Source organism: Vigna unguiculata, chromosome 2 (assembly GCF_037176805.1).
Source record: "Vigna unguiculata cultivar grain cowpea cultivar isolate G323 ecotype 2 chromosome 2, ASM3717680v1, whole genome shotgun sequence".
NCBI classification, from domain to species: domain Eukaryota; kingdom Viridiplantae; phylum Streptophyta; class Magnoliopsida; order Fabales; family Fabaceae; genus Vigna; species Vigna unguiculata.
The window spans coordinates 34,325,552-34,348,072 of NC_140793.1; the positions used below are offsets into that span (position 1 = coordinate 34,325,552).

At 33.8% G+C, this 22,521-nt stretch overlaps 4 protein-coding genes across 5 annotated transcripts; all 4 read left to right on the forward strand.

Annotated features, from left to right (window-relative positions):
- On the forward strand, positions 1 to 1,806 carry LOC114170006 (homeobox-leucine zipper protein HAT4-like). Its single transcript, XM_028055465.2, has 4 exons — positions 1 to 299; positions 583 to 872; positions 982 to 1,061; positions 1,144 to 1,806. The coding sequence occupies exons 1-4, from the start codon at positions 134 to 136 to the stop codon at positions 1,478 to 1,480; spliced, it is 873 nt and encodes a 290-aa protein (XP_027911266.1). The 5' UTR covers positions 1 to 133; the 3' UTR covers positions 1,481 to 1,806.
- A 1,300-nt stretch (positions 1,807 to 3,106) lies between these two features.
- HOS1 (ubiquitin-protein ligase) lies at positions 3,107 to 9,728 on the forward strand. Its single transcript, XM_028057962.2, has 10 exons — positions 3,107 to 3,392; positions 4,372 to 4,762; positions 5,000 to 5,134; positions 5,233 to 5,408; positions 5,869 to 6,270; positions 6,378 to 6,536; positions 6,972 to 7,460; positions 8,206 to 8,343; positions 8,472 to 9,190; positions 9,354 to 9,728. Exons 1-10 carry the CDS (start codon positions 3,279 to 3,281, stop codon positions 9,526 to 9,528), a joined length of 2,898 nt encoding a protein of 965 aa, XP_027913763.2. The 5' UTR covers positions 3,107 to 3,278; the 3' UTR covers positions 9,529 to 9,728.
- Positions 9,729 to 11,627: 1,899 nt separating this feature from the next.
- LOC114173100 (kihadalactone A synthase LFS-like) lies at positions 11,628 to 14,503 on the forward strand. 2 transcript variants are annotated; one of them, XM_028057324.2, is made up of 11 exons: positions 11,628 to 11,833; positions 11,911 to 12,049; positions 12,238 to 12,315; positions 12,407 to 12,458; positions 12,958 to 13,079; positions 13,254 to 13,345; positions 13,503 to 13,561; positions 13,707 to 13,763; positions 13,860 to 13,905; positions 14,063 to 14,142; positions 14,314 to 14,503. In XM_028057324.2, exons 1-11 carry the CDS (start codon positions 11,681 to 11,683, stop codon positions 14,372 to 14,374), a joined length of 939 nt encoding a protein of 312 aa, XP_027913125.1. In that variant the 5' UTR covers positions 11,628 to 11,680; the 3' UTR covers positions 14,375 to 14,503. The 2 variants fall into 2 exon arrangements, with proteins under 2 accessions (XP_027913125.1, XP_027913123.1); XM_028057322.2 differs by having other exon boundaries at positions 11,630 to 11,833; positions 11,911 to 12,085.
- A 1,998-nt stretch (positions 14,504 to 16,501) lies between these two features.
- LOC114173920 (peroxisomal acyl-coenzyme A oxidase 1-like) lies at positions 16,502 to 22,258 on the forward strand. The gene is made up of 14 exons (XM_028058596.2): positions 16,502 to 16,804; positions 17,878 to 17,986; positions 18,115 to 18,176; positions 18,435 to 18,644; positions 18,817 to 18,904; positions 18,992 to 19,154; positions 19,358 to 19,556; positions 19,896 to 20,093; positions 20,392 to 20,523; positions 20,850 to 20,970; positions 21,050 to 21,160; positions 21,324 to 21,393; positions 21,585 to 21,768; positions 21,858 to 22,258. The coding sequence occupies exons 1-14, from the start codon at positions 16,667 to 16,669 to the stop codon at positions 22,065 to 22,067; spliced, it is 1,995 nt and encodes a 664-aa protein (XP_027914397.1). The 5' UTR covers positions 16,502 to 16,666; the 3' UTR covers positions 22,068 to 22,258.
- Positions 22,259 to 22,521: the final 263 nt, after the last annotated feature.

A 22,521-nucleotide genomic window follows, 5' to 3' on the forward strand; every position in this document is an offset into this window, starting at 1 on the left:
ATAAAGTCATGATTGAACTCTCCACTCACACCCATTTTCCCTCCTTTCTATATAATCCCCTCTAAACACACACCACTTCTCCACTTCTCCACTTCATACTCACTCACCCATTAACTCTCTCACATTATTTGAGATGACGGCTCAAAAGGAAGATTTGGGTTTGAGTCTAAGCTTGAGCTTCCCTCACAACGCTCCAACCCCTCTTCATCTCAATCTTCTCTCTACCCCCACTTATTCTTCTTCTCCTTCAAGCCACAACCCTCACAAACCCTCTTGGAACGACCCTTTCGCTTCTTCAGGTCTGTATAATACCATTCCCAAACCTTCCATTCTCTGTCTCTTGTTTCTTTCCGGATCTGCACCAATTTTCTTCTCTTTTACTTTAACCACGTACCTTAGCACAATACTTTCTCACTTTTCTTCTTTTACATTTTCCACAACTTTTACTATTCTGCACTCCTTTTCACCTCTTTCCATGCTCATTCAAAGCTTCCTAATTTTCCCAACCCCTCTTTCAATATCTCCACTTTCTTCTTCATCCATTTCTGGTTATCCTAAACGCTGTCCTTTTTGTGCATGCAGGTGAAGCTGGATCGTTCCTCCGCGGAATCGATGTGAACCGGTTACCTTCTGCGGTTGATTGCGAAGAGGAAGCGGGTGTCTCGTCTCCGAACAGCACGGTTTCTAGCGTCAGCGAAAAGCGTAGCGAGAGGGAAGCCAATGGGGAAGAAGAGCACGACACAGAAAGAGGTTGTTTCAGAGGCATCAGCGACGAAGAAGAAGGTGAAAATTGTAGAAAGAAACTCAGACTCTCCAAAGACCAATCCATTATTCTGGAAGAGAGTTTCAAAGAACACAGCACTCTTAACCCGGTAAGTGACAGGGTTCCAGGTTCCGATCAGTTTCGTATTTGTTATGTCCAATGTATGTGTTTCATGTTTTTTTTTTCTCTAACGTGAGTGCGTGTATTGTTGCGTGCAGAAACAAAAGTTGGCACTGGCGAAACAGTTGGGTCTTCGAGCAAGACAAGTGGAGGTGTGGTTCCAGAACAGAAGGGCAAGGTGGGTTTATTTCACTGATATTCGTTTGTGTTGTCTTTTTCACGAGAAAAATGAAGTAAAATAAATTGAAAACAAATTTCAGGACGAAGCTGAAACAAACGGAGGTGGACTGCGAGTTTTTGAAGAGGTGCTGTGAGAATCTGACGGAGGAAAACAGAAGGTTGCAGAAGGAAGTGCAAGAGCTGAGAGCACTGAAACTCTCCCCTCAGTTCTACATGCACATGACTCCACCAACCACTCTCACCATGTGTCCCTCTTGTGAGCGCGTCGCTGTTCCCTCTTCCGCTGCCGTTGATGCCGCCGCGCGTCACCATCACGTGCCCCAGACCCACTCTCGGGCCTTCCCCATTGGCCCATGGGCCACCTCTGCCGCTCCTATTTCACACAGGCCCTTCGATGCCCTCCGTCCCAGATCTTGACTCGCCGAAAGAAAACGACAAAACGGTTGGAATAGTATCGGAGCCATGAATTCTGCGTTCAAAGTGTGGTCTAAGATATGGTGGTTAGAAAAACTGATTTTGTGGGTCTCAAATGTTTTGTACCAGTTTGACCCTTCGTCTTTTCTTTTGGGTTTCGGGGGCATGGCCTGGTCTAGCTAGTTTAGTTAGGTTTTCTTTTCACTCTCTGATACTTACTGCGTTAAAAAAACTCTCGCCAATTATCGGAGGAGACTTTGTTGTAAAGTTCAATGGTCTTGATTAATTAATTAATTAATTATATGTAATATAGTTTTGTTTTTGTGTAAGCAGATTTTGTTCTCGTATAAAGTCAAATTTGTTGCATGTTGAAAAGATCCTGAGTTGATTTGGGTGATGCTGCAAATAGTGGGGGCTAACTACGGGTTTCGGGTACGAATTTGACAAAATAAAATGGGAATTACACCTTTAAAAGGAGTTTTGCCTTGAATGACCAGACAATGGTTCAAGAAATTTGGGTGAATATGGATCCCAATCCAATTCAAAGTTCTACTTACATAATTGTTTTATTAAAACTTTCCTCTCTCTCCTTCACACACCTATCAGGCTATTGTCTGGCTAAATTGGTTAATAAATGTCTTGTAAGGTGTAAGGTGTGATTCCCAACATTTACTGCATCATCTTCAACTAGACTCGTTAAATTTAAATACTTTCTCATAAAACCTAATGTATCGGTAAGAACTAAGATAGTCCAGATGGGTCATTTTGGTCCATTTAGGTTTTTTCCACTTTTGGTATACTAAAATTGGATCGGGTTGAATGAGGCCCACATCAAAAACATATTAACAACTAGAAAATTTTTTTTTGAACAGTTGCTTGTTGTGGTAACTAAAATTGTGATGAAAGAAAAACGAGTTAAAAATAAAAATTTAGAGTCGTCTTTATTTCTGGTAAACTATGAAAAACTATAAAAATAAAAAATTAATAATTTCTGGTAAACTATGAAAAACTATAAAAATAAAAAATTAATAAGAAATTGGGTGTTGTATTTTAATATTTGTTCTTTCAAACTTAAAATAAGTATGAATTTACGTTTTAAATTCATTTAGAGTAAATTGAGAACTCAGGTAAGGTTTTACTATAGGAATGTGACTCCGAATATGGATATAAAAGTTTTTATATTTTTAGATTATATTTTTTTTGTAAATGGGAATGAAAGTGTTATACAATAATTTATATATGAATATATGATGTCTTAAAAAAATTGTGAAGTGTAAAAATAAATTAAACAAATAATAAAAAACATACTGTTGTTGCTTTGAGAAGTATTTTTGTTGTATTTAATTTTGTCTTTGATTGTCTATTTTTTATCTGTAATAATAAACATAAAAAGGATTACTGATAAAAATGTTAAATTATGTTGAAAATATGATTTTTTACATGACAGGTGTCCGATGTTTTACTATGTATGAACCCAAAGAGAATTAATATGGATCGAAAAGAAAAGAAACTGACGTTTGAAAAGTAGGCTTAAAGCCCAATTAAATTGGGCCGTAACCCGACTCATATACGAACCCAATGAAATGAAATGTTAGAACGAAAAAACAAAAACAAAAAAAAGTGTTTCAAAAACCCTCCAATTCCAATCTGTATTTCCCTCTACGAGACACAGAGTAGTTCTGTTGGGGGCATGGACGCCTTTCTTCACTGAAGTAAAAATCCGCACCGTTTTGTAATCTCGCACCTCATTTCGGTGTTCTTTCAAATTTATCTGAGTTCATCGTTTGGTTATCTTTGAGACATGGACAGGCGGCACAACGGACTCACCGTTCCGTCGAGTTCCAACGGCGGCACCGCCGCAGTAAGATCTTCATCTCCGACGCTGCTACCGAACTACAGTAGCCGGTTAGTTCAGGTACGATCTCGTTCTCTCAATTTTAACTTCCGCGCTCCTTGCTGTGAACTACTTCGTAAACCCTAGCTTTCTGTCACCAACATGCTGTTTGGTTGGGAGTTTTGTATTCCTACCTTCTCATTTCTCATTTCAACTGGTAGATATGTTTTGTTAATGTTTGAATTATGAAAGGCTTCTGCTACTGTTGCTGTTTCTGCAAGTTGAGTCTTATTGACCGTACCAGTTTTTATTTTCTTTCATTGAAATCATGTGCTTCAGCTATAGTTTTACTCTTTCTGTCGACGTGCTGTTTATCGCTGGAGTGGACTTTTTTTATTCTGTTTGCAATGCTTTTAGATTCGTAGTTGTTGAGTTAGACTCAGGTGGTACTTTGAGCTGTATACTGTGAATGGAGATCATCAGTGTGGTTACTTAGGAGCCAAACCTAATAAATAATTGAACATTTGTCGTTTATTTACATAGTCTTAATTTTATTAAGTTTTTTCTTCTCCGTCCTTAAAAGATCAGGGGGATGATTTGTTATTGGTTTGTGGCTTGAGTACTTGTTTCGATACGATAATGAGTAGTGCATCCTACTTAATAATGTTCGTGGATTTGGTTGTATGACATTTAACTAGTTCTTTTCACATGCTGGGAAATCAAAAATTGAATTTAAGCTGCAAAATTGAAAAATGGATTACTTGTGGGTTTGTGACATGACAACTTGTTATGGTGGGATGATGATTTACAATTTTGATTTTAAGAATCATGCATCCTGGTTATTCATGTCAAAGGCTTCATTTGGTTGGTTTAAGTCTCTTAGTGCCTGTTGTGCCTTGTTCCGAAGCTGGTAAATTAGAAGATTGAATTTATGCTTTAATTGAGTTAATTTTCACGTTACTAGTGCAATATAGAGGTTGGTGTTTCCAATTTGTGAAATATATAACTACAGTATTAAGATAATATCAGAAAATAAATCAGTTTTCGTGTGTGATTTCAGGATACACTTGAACACTTGGCATCCATCGATCTGATTGACTTGTGTAAAGAAGCTAAAGTTGAGCGCTGCCGGGCAACTCGAGACTTGAGAAGCTGTGGTCGCTATGTCCATCATGTCTTGAATTCATGTGGGCATGCTTCTTTATGTGAGGAATGTAGTCAACGGTGTGATATCTGCCCAATTTGTAGAATCCCAATATCTAAAAGTGGTGCTAAACTGCATCTCCGACTTTATTATGAGTGCATTGAAGCTGGCCTTATTTCAAAAAGGTTTGATGAGAGATTTCAGGAAATAGAAGACGGGGAAAAACAACTAAATGCTGATGTCCAGCACCTTTACTCTTTGTTTGATGTTGCACTTGAGAATAACTTGGTTTCTTTAATTTGCCACTGTATCCTTTTCTGCATTACTCCTTTTCTTGGCATATTTAATTTTATTAGTAATTCACTTATTACAATTTACAATATAAATGGATATCAATTGGTAAGTAAGGTTAAATGATACAAATACATTTTTGTCATACTAATGTTGTCTACCATGAAACTCTAAGTTTACTTTTCTCCTATGTCCTCCCCCTTTTTATATTTGTCCCACTGTTTTTGCATTTTCTTGACCATAACTTTTACAGACATCACAGATGTGTGTATGGATGAAACTGCTGTTTCCAGTGATCCTGTCATAGCGTTTTTGTTGGATGAAGTGGTAGTGAAGGATTGGTGCAAGAGAACGTTCAAAAACATCATTACTGAACTGCAGGGGATTTGTATCCTTAAACCTTGTTTTGTTGTTGATTTCTAAAGCCAATTATTAGTATGACCTTTTTCCACAGTATAGTTTGTGCTCCCTTACATTCTTCACTAGATAATATGGATGTTTATGCCATGAAAGAGAGATTGAGTTTACTTCTGAAATTTTCGTTGCACTTGAAAGGCGTATCAAATGTGCTAGATATTTTGGAGTCATCTTTTAAGGGTTCTCTTTCAGCACAACTTCATGATTTGCACCATCTCCAAGAGAGCATCTTAAAGACAAAGCAGGTTTAATTTGCTATAATTCATGTTCAATGGAGTTATGTATAACTGTTGTGCTTATGACTTTAATAATTGAGCTTGTACACATTCCTTGCGTGGCTGATGGGCTGTCAAGTCATCGTGATAAACTTGTGCTTATTATCTAGTTTTTAAATGGTATTTCTATTTTTGTCTGTTGTGTTGTGTTCTTTAAATGATATTCCCTGTTTTTGTTGAAAGAAGTTCTATACCTGATCTTAAAAATTGTGGATGGCAATGGGTAACTTTTGTTGTGTTGCAGCTCACTGTGATGTTGTATGTAAGAGGGATTTTTGTAGAAATGACTGATATTTGGCCTTATACTCTTATTAATATTGCTTATAAAGAGTGGTTGACTAGATTTATACTTCCACTTTCTGCGTGTATATTGCTTAAAAATAGAGTATATCGTCACAATGTCAATTAATTTAAATGTTGTTCTACACAGCATATGGATATTATTATTTGGTGTATAAGACATCAATTTTTGGAGGGTGTGAGATCACGTTTTACTGATAGTTCATCATGGTCATCGGATGTTCGGATGCGGAAATCAGAAGCAATAAGACGATCTTGGCCTGATGCAATAAATCAATCTACGGAGTCATCAGGACATGATGGGTCTCTATTTATTGAAGATGCATTGAATAATCTTGATCTGGAGGAGGGGTTTATGAATGAAACTGTGGAAGGATTAGAAATTGCATCCTTGCAAAAGGATGGTGCATCATTTTTGGGGTCAAATACTGACCAAGGGCTGGGTTACTACCCATTCAAAAATCTACGTTCTGCTGCTGACTTGCTCTTTTTACATGGAGGCTCTGACATGGTGATTGCTAAACAGGCCATTGTATCCTTTTAACCAGAACTTCTATTGTTAGTGTAGAACTATGTCTGTTTCTACTAATAAAAGTTCTTATTTAAAGCAATACTTCTTTCATTCCTTAACATCTGTAGTTTCTGTATTATTTGTATGATCGCCACTGGACAATTCCTGAAGAAGAATGGACCTTCATACTGGAGGACTTCGCAGCTACATTTAGTATTAGCAGGCACTCATTACTTGAGTCTTTGACTTTTTATCTTTTGGATGATCACACAGAGGAGGCTTTACAGGTAACATTATACCCAATATTGAAACTATTTGTATCCATGTTACATTACTGATTTGCCTTGTAGTGCTAACTAATGATGTGATAAGCATTATAATTAGGAAAAGGTGTGGGCCCCATATGGTAATAATCATATTGGACCCTGATTCTAGAGCTGTAAAGATGTGATTATGATTTATTTTTAGGTGTTATTTGTGTCTTCCTTTCATCTCTTTTATTTATAAGGCCTGTTATCTTGTTTATAGTCAAAGTAAAAAGTTGAATTTATAAGGCCTCTTCCCCATTGAAAAGGTTCTTCCCCATTTAAGAGGTTAAAAGGAAGCTTGGACTTTACTGGAAGTATTTTGTATCGTGTTAGTATTAGATGTTGAAGTGTACTTGTTCCTTCTAGAGTAATTTTTTTAGTGAATTTAGGCTAATAATATTATTATTCTGTTAGGAAGCTTGTCGCCTTCTTCCTGAAATAACTGGCCCGACATCACATCCTAAAATTGCTGAAGTACTGTTAGAAAGGGGTAGCCCTGATACAGCTCTCATGGTTTTGAGGTGGGCTGGGCGTGATGGGGGACCACATATGACTTCACTCAGGGATGCTGTCACTGCAGTGCGGGTGAGGGTTGAGTGTGGGCTTCTGACTGAAGCATTTATGCATCAGAGAATTCTCTCCACCAGAGTGAAGGAAAAGAATTTCAATAAAAGAGCATCTGGGGATGCTTCTCAGAAACTGAAAGGCCAATGTAGTAATTGGGTGGAGGTCCTGGTGACTGAGATTTGTTTCCTCTGTATTAGGAGGAACTTGGTAGATCGAATGGTAGAATTGCCATGGAATTCTGAGGAAGAGGTGTACATACATAAATGTCTTTTTGATTACGCCATTGAAGACCCGATAAGGACAACTGGAAATCTACTTGTGGTGTTTTATTTTCAGGTACTTAATTTCATTAGTTGGTTTCTTGTACATCATTGCTGCTCCTGGTTTATTGATCTTGTTAGTTGGTGCATTTGTCTTGCAGTTTTTTTCTGTTTTTACATTTGGAATCTTCAAAGTGTTATTTTACCAGCCAATGTTAAGTTCAGTAAAATTTCATGCATACGATACAACACTATTGAGCATCTATTTGACATGGCTTAATTTTTTATAACAAAACAACTCCTTCATCAATCTTTAGCATCTACCATCTTCCTATCTTTGCTAGCCAAATTCCCCTTCTAAGGGAAAATATAATTCCTGCTCACTTGACCTGTTTTGATCCACTGCTAAGAGAGAATCATCTGCGAAAAGTGCATCCAATCCTTATGCTGAATCTGGATTCTGTGTTACTTAAAATGCAACTTGCTTCCTGGATTTTCATGACACAATCCTCCTCTATAATCTTGTATGTGTTCATCTCATTCATACCTACAATAAAGCAAAAAATGTGGATGAGTGATGTAGCCTGACCTTTACCTCTTTCTTGTATAGATGTGATATCTGGTTTCTGAAGCTTGATCTGTAGATCATAGAGTTCTGTTAGCCCCAATGTCAATATGAAGCTTCTACATATCTCCCTTCTCTACTCGATTATCATTTCCATTGTAAATAATTATGAAGTTCATTTTGCTTCTTAAAATGTGTCAGCGTAGTTTAGCATACCTATGAAAATTTCTGCCTTATATATTTATCTGGGTTTCAGCGCCACAGATACTCAGAAGCATATCAAGTTCATATTAAACTTGAAAAGGTGGAGCAGGACACCATTGCAAAAGGTTCTGTAAGTCAAGAATATTTGCCAAAATTAGAAAAGGCTATTCACTGGAGAAGCAATTTGATTGTAAGTGATTTAAATTCTTTAATTATTAAGCCAATGTTTTCTGCTGCAAACTTTTTATTTAAGCATGTTCTGAGAAAATTTCATTCTTAGACTGGATTTGTGGTCATTTGATCTTTTGAATAAAACAGAATAGATGCTTGGAGTTGTTGCCAGAAGTTGAGCAGCAGCAACTGAGGAGTGGAAACTTGACTGAGGGTGCTGTGAGTTCTAGTGAAGAAGTTGAAGTTCCAGACAAATTTGATATTCCTCAGATTCCGGATTCCTTGTCCACCAGTTTATTGATTCCTTCTTCTGTAAATTCTTCCCTCTTGTTGCACAGAGACCATCCAATTGGCTTGTTGAGTTCATCAACTTTTGGAACTTCGGCCAAAGTTGGCATGTCTTTCCCCAATACTGGCCCTGAGCTTGGTAATTTTGGTTCCTCGTCTCATCATCATGATGGGTTTTTTACCAGTAGTGAGAGGGTTCTAAGTCATCAAGGTAAAATTGCCAAAAATATTAGATTTGATAGCACTCATTCTCCAATGAATAATAGGATCCATTTCATGAATGGTTCACCTCTCAAGGGATTTAAGAGGACATCACCAAGCAATTCCCACGAAAATATGCCAGATAAAGTCTCTCCTGGAGTTGAAAGAAACCTACGTTTTGGACATAATCAAACTACCAGTAGTCCTTTGTACTCATGGAAGGCTGCAGTTAACCCTGTTATTAGATCCACACTTAGCTATCCTAAAGAATTTGCAAATGATCTCCCAAATGTATCTGGTAGGAGTGGCCGATCACATAAAGATGATAGAAGTTGGAAAGTGGGGTCCACTGATGATCCCATGGATGTTTCTCACGGGTAAAAATCTAGTTACCCATTTCTTTCTCACATTTTTTGTCATATTACGTGTTTTGAGTTGTGTCTAAGAAGATATTTGCGCTAATATAATGCTTTCTAATGTTCACCGAAAATGGTGTACTATTTTCGTAAACTGAATCCATTGTGTATTTTATTTCTTTAGCCTCCTGGAGAAGAAATTAAATACTGAAGAAAACATCAATGGTGGTCCTAGATGGAGATCTGATGAAGCGAGTGATGAGGAAGATGATGTGAATTTGGGAAGATCTATGGACATAGCTTATTATGCAACTCCTCTAAATCGGACAACAAGACGAAGCAGAGTGGTCAGGAGATGAAAACTAAACTTTTTGGTTAAAGGTTTCGGTTAAATTTTATGGGAAGAAACAAGAAAATGCATGTTAGTGAGTATTTTTAAGATGAGAGCTTCGCTTTTTCGGAACTTGGGAATTTTTACTTATACATTTATGCTGGTATCCGTTGTGCAGCTAATATTCGATGAAGAAAATTTTAATCCAAAAGGTGCATTTTTGTATCATTCCTTCAATGTTAATTCATGTTATATACTTTCTATTTTTGGAGAGTGGTTCGGTTAAAATGAATGTTTTTAAAGAACTCGTAAGTGGTTTCGTTTGGCAGTAACTTAAGATTTCCTCCTAGTAGGTGCTGTATCTGATTTACTGGGAGATCGAGTTTACAGAATATTTAATTACAGAATATTCAATTTCAATACGATAAGATCATGTCTAACTTTTATAGTATCTCTAGTTCTTTTTTAATTTCTATCTGGATTAAGTTTTGCCATGCCTGAAGTTCTTCTAAATAAGAAATTTCTTTGTATCTTCTACTCCAATGGAACTTCGCGTGATCCGAAACTCCTATTTGTCGTATTCCGTCATATCACGTAATGGGGTATTACATTTTGGCCATCTACACTGTGCATGGCGCGAATGGTGTTCTGTGGTGAATCGATCAAATATTTTCTTCACATTTGATTAACTGATTTTTACTGTAATGGAGTTAGATTAATGTTCGTGAAAATTGGAATGTATTATTAATTATTTGCATAATAACACTCATGAAGGAATGAAACAAAATAAAACATTTTTATAGAAACTTGAAGTCATAGTCATTTATACCCTCATTTCTCATGATTTTTAAGCCTTACAAAGGAAATTTACATCTAAACAAAAGTGCAAAGTTAACTAAATCATATATAGAGAGTGCAGATATATAATTTTAACTTTCAGTAAGGTCACTTATTCATCAATAAAACTTCAATATTCAAGTTCACAATGACTCTTTTTTAAAGATAAAATTGTTCGGACTCCCAAATTAAAAAAAGTATAACATCATGGTTCTGATTTTTAGTTTTTATATATTTTTTTATCCTTTAGCACTAAAACTGATTATAATGAAGAAAAGAAATAAAATGATAGATAAGATTTGTTGTTGATGCTCGTAATTAAACTATATTACTCATTTCTTAAAAATATAAAATCTTATAATATTAAACGTGATAGAATTAAAAAAAAAAACATAATAGGTATCATAAAGCGTGTTTAATCTTATATGTTTTTATATTTTATCTTTCATATTTTGATAGTTATTTTTCAGGATGATGATAGAGAAAGTACTTTCTTTATCATTCCCAGTTTGTGTTATGATTTTAAAATAACGTAGAAATAAAAAAATACCGTGTATACCACAAGAATACAATATCCGTAGTTAATAATTGGGAAATAATGGTGCTCAATCCCGCAAATCTAGGTTTTCATAGCGTTTAAACAAAATAAGACAGATACACACACAAGCAACGTTTAAAAAAAGAAAAAATGTTTCTCGTGTGCGATTTGTTCGTATGTTCTTGTAAAGAAATTAATACTCTAATAATTATGATAATATTGCTGATATTTTGAGCATGGTGTAAAAGTCAAGAAAGTGAAAGGAAGACAAATACGATAAGATAGGTATAGAAGACAAACTGAAAAGACAATATAACATAAATATATAATAACCTTAAATGGTTGAATCTTTAATCATATCTTTTTATCCATGTAATTGGTTTTCTACCATTTTAGCATATTGTGGGGATTTTGACATCATCATGAAACAAAAATCGACACAACATATATACACTGTGTGTTTGGTTAAGCGTTAAAGAATTAATTTTAACCGAATTAATTTTCTGTCATAAAAATAAGAATTAGTTGTTTCTCATTCAACATAAATTTTTTATCCATTAATTAATTTTGAAATCAAATACGCACTAATTTTACTTCAAAAAAATCAATTTTACATAATTTGACACAAAATTAAACATGCACGTTATCTAAATTTGAACATTTGGAGCTCGAAAAATCCCATGTGACACGCACATTGCTATTAATGTTAAATAAATTGGAGGCAATCCCGAATCGTGATCTTATTTCGTAAGAAATAGAAACATATTCAATATAATATATATGATGCATTAATATTAAAAAGATAATGATCGGAGGGAACTACATATACATTAATTTGCCATTATTGGAACTACTGGAACTAAGAAGAAGGAAGAAGAAGATATCTGCAGCGATGAAGCTCCCTGTCATAGATCTCTCGTCACGCGATTCTGTTTCCACTGCCATTGCTATTCGTCAGGTTCTTCCTTTCTCTTTTAATGTAATTGATTTGATGATGAAATAAGTGTTATATATGTTTTTGAAGTGTGTTAATAGGCGTGCATCGAGTATGGTTTCTTTTACCTTGTTAACCACGGGGTGGAGAAGGAGTTGGGTAAAGCGTTTGATGAGAGTAGAAGCTTCTTCTCGCTTCCGATGAATCAGAAAATGAAGTTGGCTCGCAAGCAATTCAGAGGTTACACTCCTCTCGATCCTGCCTTAGGCATTCAGGGTAATAAGTAAACTTTAAGTCTAACTCATATAAAATCAATTTGTAAAATGAGATATATATTATGAAATTTTCATGAAATTGTCTTCTATATGAAATGCTTAATTAATTTTGTATCTAGAAAAACACCAAACTGATATATTCTCATCGATCAGGTGATTCAAAAGAGAGCTATTATATTGGTCCTATTGCAGATTCAGCAAATGCTAAGCTCAATCAATGGCCTTCTGAAGGTTTAGTTGTGCTGCTGCTGTTTTCGTTTTATGTATAAATTAAACCTTCACAATATTTATTTGAGATATTTGTGTTGCAAGGACACCTCAGAATCACTTGGAAATTGGAGATCATCAATGGAATCATTCTACTGGAAACTCTTGTTAGTTTCTTTTGCTTTACCACTCAAATATGAATATTGTTAATGGCCAACGAAGTAAAATAGCAGCATCTTTTGTTCTTTTTCACCTTTTTACCCCCTTTTCCATGTAATCTAATCAGAATACTATTTCTTTTCTCTAGTATTTTAATTTGTATGTCTTCCTAAAAATAATAATTAAATATACATGCAAAAAACATTAAAGAAAAATTATAGCATATACTCAAACATCATTTCTATTATTAGTTGAAATTTGTTGAAAGTTATTAAATTTTGTGATTTTTTTATTTTATTAACTCGTCACAACTCTATAATATGTTATGCATTTTAACTAAGAGTACACAAGAATGTTAAAGAATATAAAAAAAAATTAACGTTTACATGAAATATACAGTTCTCAATATAAAAAAAAATAAAAAATTGAATGAATTAGAATTATATTGAAGAATCCTTTCTGCATGTGTATTTTAGAAGTTATTAATGTTGTTTTCCTGCGACACAGTGAAGCTGGAAAAAAGCTGTTTTCTCTAATTGCCCTGTCCTTGAATTTGGATCAACATTTCTTTGAAAAGATAGGTGCCATAGATAAACCATCAGCTTTTCTTCGCCTTCTGCGCTATCCAGGTTCATTTTTGACCTACATTTCTCTTTCCCAACCTCTTCCAGTTACTCTCATCATATACACAGCATCACACATGTTTGTTAATTTGCTTCAAAGAACCTCTGCATTTGGTAGTACTTTTATTTATCTATCTTAGTTAAAACATAAATGGTTACACTTGTTGATATTGTTGGTAGGTGAAATGGGAGGTCATGAAGAGATATGTTCTGCACACTCAGATTGTGGGGCACTCACCCTTCTCATCACTGATGGAGTCCCCGGATTACAGGTTTATTCATATTTATGGTTACTATTCCATGGTTATATATTTCTATGCTTTTACCCACATTATTGCTGCCCTTAGTAGTTATTTGTATATTTTAATTTATATATCAAAATCAATTCTTATATTCTAGGACTTGAGAATTTCATTATCATATTTTCAGATCTGTCGGGACAAATCAAAGGAACCACGAGTCTGGGAGGATGTGTCTTACATGGAGGGGTGAGTTCATGAATATATGATAAGTTTGTGCAGAATTTATTGATACTTGGAAAACAATTTGAATCTCAGTCCAATATGTTATCTATTTACACTATCACAGTTACATTAAGAAATGTACAATTATAGTGTTCATGATTTGAGTCAGGGCATTTATTGTGAACATTGGAGACTTGATGGAGAGGTGGACAAATTGTTTATACAAGTAATCTCATTACCCATCAATCTTATCTTGTTTCTTTCTTTCTTTGCTTTACAAATAATATTTATTAATTTCAATTATCTGCCATTAATTTTATAGATCAACAATGCACCGGGTTAAACGAACTGGCAAAGAACGCTACTCAGTAATCCACTAATCAGAAACTCTTGTGTTTTTATTCACACCAAAATTTTGCAATTTTTGGGGTTATGTGTTAAGTAAATTTTTTGATGAGGTTTATGGTGATTTTTTTCACTTAATTAACATGATTTGCTAATGTGTTTGAAACTTGTATTTGGTAGATGGCTTTTTTCTTAGATCCTCATCCTGATTGCGTGGTTGAATGCATCGAAACTTGTTGTAGCCAATCGTCTCCTCCAAGGTAGAAATAAGTTTGTTCTGTTACTCTGATTCGAATATCTCATAACAATTCATAAAATATAGACATGACTAGAAACATTATTTTAGTTTTGTTTCTAGTTTCATACATCTTTCTTAAATTTTACTTTAATAAACACTGGTTTGATAGAAACTTTTCTGTGTTTCATTGCAGATTCTCTCCAATCCGCAGTGGAGACTACATGCATGAACTTTTTACAATCTCACCAGTCTGAAATTGATTTCAAAAGAAAGATGTTATTGGCAAAAGACCAATTAATAAGGAGTTATTGTGTATAATATGAAGGTGGTAACTATGTAAAATGGACCAATGATCATGTTAATAATGCTTGAGTTGCTTTATACATTTAGTAGTACTAATTTTAAAAAGTATATTTATAATTATTAAAGTGAAAATCGAAGATACAACTGTAACAACTATCATTCATTAATTTTATTTTTCAAAATCTGTCTATTTTAATAACTTTTAATAAATATAAATAATAAAAAGCATTCCTCGTCAACAGAAGTAATCAAAGTCGGTACCATGCCTTCTCATTTCTCTCATTCTTTAGTAGAGAATTTCATTACTTTTTAGGATATTTCTCCTTAAGTGAACTCCAATAATTTATTTATTTTTTGTTGATAAATTTTTTTAGGATATTTAAATATGTTGAATTTAAATTAACTTTTCTGTTTTTAAAATATTTTTGTTTAGAGAAAAAAATTGAATTCGTTAAATTATTATCAAATCCAAATTCAAAACATATGTAAATATTTACATTCAAAAAGTTAATAGAAATTACATACACTATGTTAATAAATATGTTTGTTGAAAATTTTCTAAAGTATTTAAAACTTTTCGTAAAAATCAATTATTCGCCTTCTGTCATATATGAAAGTTTTACTATAAAGATAATAAAAGGTGGCTTAATCAAATTAAGAAATTAGATTTTTCCAATAAATTAAAAAAATAATAAATAATAATTTAAATTTAATTATTATAAAAGTTGATAACATTATGATCTCATTTTGTCAAAAAACAAGTAATCCATATTAATATATTATCGACATTTAGAGAGAGAGAGAGAGAGAGAATGTGTTTGAGAAATTATATAATATGATAAAAAGAAAATTATAGAAAACAATAAATATTTTAAATAAAAATTTAAAGTTAATTATTATAAAAGTTGATAACACTATAATGATCTTATTTTGTACCAAAAAAAAGATTAGTCCGTATTAATATCTGATCAACATTAGAAACAGAAAATTTATACAATAAATTATATACTATGATAAAAAGAAAATTATAGAAAATAATAAATATTAATTAAACATATACATGTATGTGAAGGTGTCTATAAATTATGAAATAAATGTGTTAAAAACTAGTATTAAATGTGTTAACAAAAATAATTTTTTTGAATAAAAAATAAGTTAAAAATCGATGTGAAAAAAGGAGTTTTAGAGACTTGGATTTTAATTTGATATTACCTATGTTATATTTGTATGATTCTTTTTAGAAAATTATCTGTTTCTTTTACTTGACTCTTTAATAATTATTTGGCACATTAATTTTCTAAAATATTTTTAATTAATTGGTATATTTGTACTTAAAAGTATTAAAAATTAATAACAGTTTTTTTTTTCTTAAAATAGTCAATAGAACTCAAAATCTCACTTATCAACTTATCAATCTCTTTTTATCCTACTAGACAGAAGTTAATTCAGGTAAATATGAGATGTTTGTTTCTATGAGTTTATTATTAAGATAAAAGTTAATTGTTTAGATTTATTAGTTGTTTGGATTTATTATTTAATTAATTTTATCATATTAATCAAAGTAACAGTAATTATTTATTTATGTTTTTAATTTTTAATTTTTAATTTTTTTATTTGAATTTAAATAACCTCTCTCTTTTTTCTTTTCTTCCTTCTCATTCGCAGCCGTCCAAAAAAAATCTTGAACTAGACTTATAATTGGTCTTCTGATAAAGTCAATGCCATCTCAGCACCCAAATTAATTAATATCAAATTCACCGACCACTAGACAGCCGTTATTTGCTTTGTTTGTCACGCTTCTCCATTTTTGTTTCTTTTACATAAACATCAAATCCAAAACGAAAACTCATAAAGCAGAAAATATTACAGTGACGATAAATGTGAACAAAAAAAAAAAAGGAAGATGAAGGTGGTGAGTGTGAAAAATATTAATGAAAAATGAGAGGATGAGAAGAAAAAAAAGGAGAGAAATATCCATTTCCACTTAGGATTGGGAGCAATCACGCTATCTATTCCAGACCAGCGTGTCGGCCAACACAACACAAGGCTTTGTTTTTCGTAAAAAATAAAGAGTCAACATACATTATCACGTTTTTTATTTGTGTTTTTGGTCCTTTGAAAACATGTTATAAAACAAAGGCAGACAATATTTTCACTCATTATGAGGGAGGAACTTCTGAATTAAAAACTGCGCTGTTGTAATCAGATTTCAGAAAACGTTGTTAGGGTTTGGTGTGTGGAAAATGGAAGGTGTTGACCACTTGGCTTTCGAGAGGAACAAGGCACAGTTCGATGTGGAAGAGATGAAGATCGTTTGGGCTGGTTCCCGTGAAGACTTTGAGCTTTCTGACCGGATTTCTCGCCTTGTTGCTAGCGATCCGGTGAGTTTCCTTTTCTACTTCTTCTTCAATCTCAAAGTCCTTTTTTTTAATCGTGTTGTCAACTTTACAGAAAAGTGATCTTAATCATGTTATATAGTTGTAGATTATTGGGATCAAATATTAATAACCTCATCACACACTCACGGTTCTTGGGAAGAAGAGAGGAGGAGAATTGACACGAGTGTGTCACTCTATAATTGATTTCAACTCTCGCAAAAAAAAAAAAAACTATATTCTTCACTGTGAAGAAATGGCAGTGGACGGTGTAGCAGAAATCAGAAAATAATGAGGCAGTTTGTAGTGAATTAATTTATTTATGTTTAATAAAATTAATTGAAAAGAAAACAAGTTTGTATGCTGGGTGGTGAAAGGTGGTGAAATATATAACTTGATTTAACTTGTATCAATAGTGGAAAGAAAATTTACATAGGTCCTATTTGGATTAGTAATAGTAAAGTAGCAGTACATAAAAAGATAAAGTGAATCAAGTTCTATGTGCTCAAGTACAAGTCAAAATGAACTTTACGGAAAGTTAAATGTATTATTTTTTATAAATTAATTTATATATAAGTTAAATATCATTCATGTGAGAAATTAGTTGATTCTAGTTTCTTCCTTTACAAGTATTTCGAGCTATAAGCGGGTAGTTAATGTTTCACAAATCACTGTTCATTTCGAGCATGTAAAGTTGTTTAATTCTATTTCTTTCATTTTTATTGGAAGTCTCACATCGACTAGAAATAAGAAAAATTCATAATATACAAATGAGGTGCAAACCTGATCTTACAAGTCAATTTTTGTGGAGTTGAGTTAGGCTTAAAACCCACTTCTAACATAGTATCAGAGCTAAGTTAAAGCCTATCCTAACGAATTTTCTTGAACATTTTGTTCCACATCTCGACTAGAGATAAGACAATTTCATAATATATGAGGTGCAAACCTCATCTTACAAGCCAGATTTGTAGGGTTGAATTAAACTTAAAACTCACTTCTAATAACTTAAGCTATTAGTTTAGTGTGGTTGTGGCTTCTTTGAAGATCTGAAACCTGGACTGGTTTTCTTTCATTTGTAGGTGTTCAGAAAGGATGACAGAGCTATGCTTGATAGAAAGGAATTATTTAAGAACACTTTGAGGAAAGCAGCTCATGCATGGAAAAGGGTAATCGAGCTCCGTCTCAGTGGTGAGTTTTCTGCTCTCGGTATTTTGCATTTGTTTTTGGATCTTATTTTTGTTCCTTTGGACGCATATAGTTGCCTATTATATTAATATTCACTGTTCTCTATAATCTCGCAAACTGCATTCTTACAGAACCGGAAGCTTATAAGCTCAGAGCTTTTGTGGATCAACCTGCATTTACGGATCTTCATTGGGTATAATGCAAACTCTTGTCCTGATTGCATTTTCGTGCTTGTCTTACTTATCTGTATGGAAGAAATATATTGATAATGTAGAAAATATATATGGGTGAGAATGAACTTAATATTAGTTTGAGGATTTCAAAGGAGTTTGTGTGTTTGATCAGAGAAATGTAATATTGACCAGTTGTTTTTTCTTTACATGGGATAAATCTTGGGGAGGGGTAGCATTCCTTTCTGTACTAAATTTTAGTTATTTATATTGTTTTGCAGGGAATGTTTGTGCCTGCTATCCAAGGACAGGGCACTGATGAGCAGCAGCAGAAGTGGTTACCTCTAGCTTATAGAATGCAAATAATTGGTTGCTATGCCCAAACTGAACTTGGTCATGGATCCAATGTTCAAGGGCTAGAAACAACTGCAACATTTGATCCCAAAACAGACGAGTTTGTTATCCATAGCCCAACATTGACTTCCAGCAAAGTGAGTGAAATGGATGATGACTACTGTGTGCCTTTACTAGTCTCTTACATTTTTAACCCTTTAAGATTTTACGTCTTACATTTTTCAGGGAAAAATTTTGAACTTTTCTTATGCATTCACTGTTTGTACTTTTTTAAACGGTATTGACTTTCTTATGCATTGATTTAAACAGTGGTGGCCTGGTGGATTGGGTAAAGTATCCACTCATGCTATTGTTTATGCCCGTCTAGTTATTGATGGTCAAGACTATGGAGTGCATGGTAATTGCCAAATTTACTCATCCAAATTTCCGGTGTTTGATTGATTCAGAGGCAAATTAAGTGACTAATTATTTGTCCAATTTGAAGGTTTCATTGTGCAGCTGCGGAGCTTGGATGATCACTTACCTCTTCCAGGCCTTACTATTGGTGATATTGGCATGAAATTTGGAAATGCAGCGTATAACAGCATGGACAATGGAGTACTAAGATTTGACCATGTACGAATTCCAAGGAATCAAATGTTAATGAGGTATCTCCATTTTACATCTTGTCCCTTTTCTAGCCTCTCCAAAGGAAAATTCAGTAATCCAAGTTTGTGGTTTCATGGTGTATAATAATACTAATAATGCTTAAATAGGGAATGTGTTGAAATTCATGTGTCAAATAGTGTTTCTAGCAGTGCTCTTTTGTCAACTGTATCATGGGGTGACTTCTCTGTTTTTAATCTACCAGGGTTTCACAGGTTACCAGAGAAGGAAAATATGTACACTCCAATGTTCCAAGACAACTAGTTTATGGCACTATGGTAAATGTGAGACAAAAAATTGTTGCTGATGCATCAGTTGCTTTGTCTCGAGCAGTTTGCATTGCTACAAGATATAGTGCTGTTCGAAGACAGTTTGGATCGCATAATGGAGGTCTAGAAACACAGGTAAGCTTTAAAAGTCTCAACATTGATGCATGTTGTTGCTTTTAAAAATATTACAAATTTTAGAAAGCAATAAAAAGGAGGCTAAACCAAAATTACGTACTGAATTTTAAAATAAGCGGTTTTGCTTTGATGCTAAGTTGCCCCTCGTTGCCTAATTCTAGAAGTCTCACTTTTTAACGACATTTTTTAATGATATGTAATGGGAAGTGTGATGAGATCCCTCCTTATCTGGTGTATTAAATTTAGTTGTGTGACGTTGAATTCATCTAAAAAATGCGATTCCAATTAGTTTCATTCATAGTTTGGTGTGCTTAATTCGTGGTTATGCATTTCTTTTAGGTGATTGATTACAAAACACAGCAATCTAGGCTCTTCCCTCTGCTGGCTTCTGCTTATGCTTTCAGATTTGTTGGTGAGTGGCTCCTATGGCTTTATACGGATGTGACAGAAAGATTGAAAGCTAATGATTTTTCAACATTGCCTGAGGCTCATGCATGCACTGCTGGATTGAAATCCTTGACTACTACCGCCACTGCTGTACGTTATTACTTCCGTTATATTTTAAGTGCATTCGTATGGAGTTTTGTAAAAAGCGCTTTCTGATAAAAAAGAGCTTAATATCCCTGAATTGCAGTACTGTAATATATTGCTATTAATGAGTTATTCAATCATATAAGTGTGTGTCAGATAATTCACTGGATGAGTAATCCATGCATATAAATGGATGAAGTGTTTCTGTGGTTGTGCTATTATCCTTTTATGGTATCCTTATAACATCATTATGTAACTCTGAACTTTTATGCTCGATTAAAGTTAAATTGACTTCAATTTGCAGGATGGAATTGAAGAATGCCGAAAATTATGCGGTGGTCATGGTTACCTTTGTAGCAGTGGTCTCCCTGAGTTATTTGCTGTTTATGCTCCTGCTTGCACTTATGAAGGTGACAATATTGTGCTGCTTTTACAGGTAATGCATTCTATTATTTTGTTAATCATTATTTAATTTAGTCTTCCCAGCTCTGAATAAGCTTTAGTGTTGTGCAGCATGACCACTAACTTCTTTTTCTTGAGAGCTAGGTTTTTGTTTGTTTGACATGCATTCATACATTTTTTAAAACACCTATATTTTGAGGCAAAACCCTCATGTTTGTGGGTTTTGTATGGTTTTAAATTCAAAGCAATACCATATTTTTTTATGTGTGCTTCTTATTACATCCCCATGCATTCTGCTTTTTGAGGTTTTCTTTATGAATAATTAAGTTGTTTTGACAACTTCTGAAAAATCTGATGTAGGTGGCAAGGCATCTCATGAAGACTGTTTCTCAGCTGAGCACTGGAAATAAGCCTGTTGGTACTACAGCTTATATGGCTCGACTGGAACAACTGTTGCAATACCACTCTGATGTTAAAAAGGGTATGAAATCCAAATCAAATGTGGTTTTAGTTAATATTACTATGAGTTGTAATATTATACTTGTTTTCATTCCCTGCAGCTGAGGATTGGTTGAAGCCTAGTGTTGTGTTGAGCGCATTTGAAGCTAGGGCTGCTAGGATGAGTGTTGCTTGTGCTCAAAATCTTAGCAAGTTCTCTAATTCTGAAGAGGGTAAATGATTCGATCATCTTTTAAGTCACAAGTTATTTTAAAGGCATAGATCATCTCAAGATGTAAACTAATTGTAACTGGACATTGATTTATTGTTGTAATTCGTGCGTGCAACATGAATGGAAATTATTTCGCCATTTGCTAATGGCTTTTCTGACAACAGGTTTTCAAGAACTCGCAGCAGATTTAGTTGGGGCAGCTGCTGCTCATTGCCAGCTAATTGTTGTTTCCAAGTGAGCTTCTTCCATTATCCATAAATTTACAATCTACAATTACATTTCTTAACATGGTACCACAACCATGAGTTAGACGTCTCACATCGATTAGAAATAAGGTTAATTTATACTGTATAAGTGGGTGACGATTTTGTAAGATTGAGTTAGATTCAAAGTTTACTTCTTTACACAGACTTTTTTTTTTCTAGATTTATTGAGAAGTTGCAGCAAGATATACCAGGAAAGGGAGTGAAACAGATATTAGAAGTTCTCTGCAGCGTCTATGCTTTGTCTCTTCTTCATAAGCATCTTGGTGATTTTATTTCCACTGGCTGCATTGACCCAAAACAAGGATCACTTGCCAGTGAGCAGCTGAGAAACTTGTATTCACAGGTTTGTCCTCAACGATTCAATAGCATCTTCTGGTTTTTACATTTGAGTCAATTGTATGAACACTCATTGATCATTTTACGTGTGGTCAGGTTCGTCCTAATGCAGTTGCACTTGTTGATGCGTATAATTACACTGATCACTACCTTGGTTCAATTCTGGGACGTTACGACGGAAATGTGTATCCGAAGTTGTACGAGGAGGCATGGAAGGATCCTTTGAATGATTCAATTGTTCCTGATGGCTTTAAAGAGTATATTCAACCCTTGCTTAAGCAACAACTACGCAATGCTAGACTCTAACAAATTTGTTCATTACGCCATAAATAAGTGTCAGTGAAGTTCTGTGGAACACGATAAATAAAATTGGGCGTTCATACATACAAATGAAATTCATTTGTTACCAAGCTTGTTTTCATCGCAGTTAGGTTCTGGAACTGGAAAAACTCATGTATTGCATTAACCATAATTAATGTCAAATTTCGTGTCTATAATTTTTCTTGTGTGTATGGTTATGGTTATGGTTACGAACTTAAGATTCTGAGTTTAGTTTTTTATTTATTATTATTATTATTAATTTGGTTTGTGTTTATGGTAGCTCTTTGTTTTTAATTTTCCAATGTGGTGCTTCGAAAATTTCCCCTGATTTCTAATTGAAATTGTTTTATTAAATTATAGTTTGAGTGAAAAAGAAAAATCATCTTAGTACGTTGATGAAGTACATATATAGGTAAAACTAACTTCTAATTGAATGTAA

What these genes read in the sequence shown, in the direction of transcription:
- LOC114170006 (XM_028055465.2), top strand. Translation starts at nt 134, where the DNA reads ATGACGGCTCAAAAGGAAGATTTGGGTTTGAGTCTAAGCTTGAGCTTC. An exon ending in AACACAGCACTCTTAACCCG is followed by an intron (nt 873 to 981) that starts GTAAGTGACAGG and finishes TGTTGCGTGCAG; the next exon opens with AAACAAAAGTTGGCACTGGC. An exon ending in TTCCAGAACAGAAGGGCAAG is followed by an intron (nt 1,062 to 1,143) that starts GTGGGTTTATTT and finishes AACAAATTTCAG; the next exon opens with GACGAAGCTGAAACAAACGG.
- HOS1 (XM_028057962.2), top strand. Translation starts at nt 3,279, where the DNA reads ATGGACAGGCGGCACAACGGACTCACCGTTCCGTCGAGTTCCAACGGC. An exon ending in TACTGAACTGCAGGGGATTT is followed by an intron (nt 5,135 to 5,232) that starts GTATCCTTAAAC and finishes ATTCTTCACTAG; the next exon opens with ATAATATGGATGTTTATGCC. An exon ending in ACACAGAGGAGGCTTTACAG is followed by an intron (nt 6,537 to 6,971) that starts GTAACATTATAC and finishes TTATTCTGTTAG; the next exon opens with GAAGCTTGTCGCCTTCTTCC.
- LOC114173100 (XM_028057322.2), top strand. Translation starts at nt 11,681, where the DNA reads ATGATCGGAGGGAACTACATATACATTAATTTGCCATTATTGGAACTA. An exon ending in TCCTGCCTTAGGCATTCAGG is followed by an intron (nt 12,086 to 12,237) that starts GTAATAAGTAAA and finishes CTCATCGATCAG; the next exon opens with GTGATTCAAAAGAGAGCTAT. An exon ending in CTGGCAAAGAACGCTACTCA is followed by an intron (nt 13,906 to 14,062) that starts GTAATCCACTAA and finishes TGTATTTGGTAG; the next exon opens with ATGGCTTTTTTCTTAGATCC.
- LOC114173920 (XM_028058596.2), top strand. Translation starts at nt 16,667, where the DNA reads ATGGAAGGTGTTGACCACTTGGCTTTCGAGAGGAACAAGGCACAGTTC. An exon ending in GTTCTCTAATTCTGAAGAGG is followed by an intron (nt 21,161 to 21,323) that starts GTAAATGATTCG and finishes TTCTGACAACAG; the next exon opens with GTTTTCAAGAACTCGCAGCA. An exon ending in CAGCTAATTGTTGTTTCCAA is followed by an intron (nt 21,394 to 21,584) that starts GTGAGCTTCTTC and finishes TTTTTTTTCTAG; the next exon opens with ATTTATTGAGAAGTTGCAGC.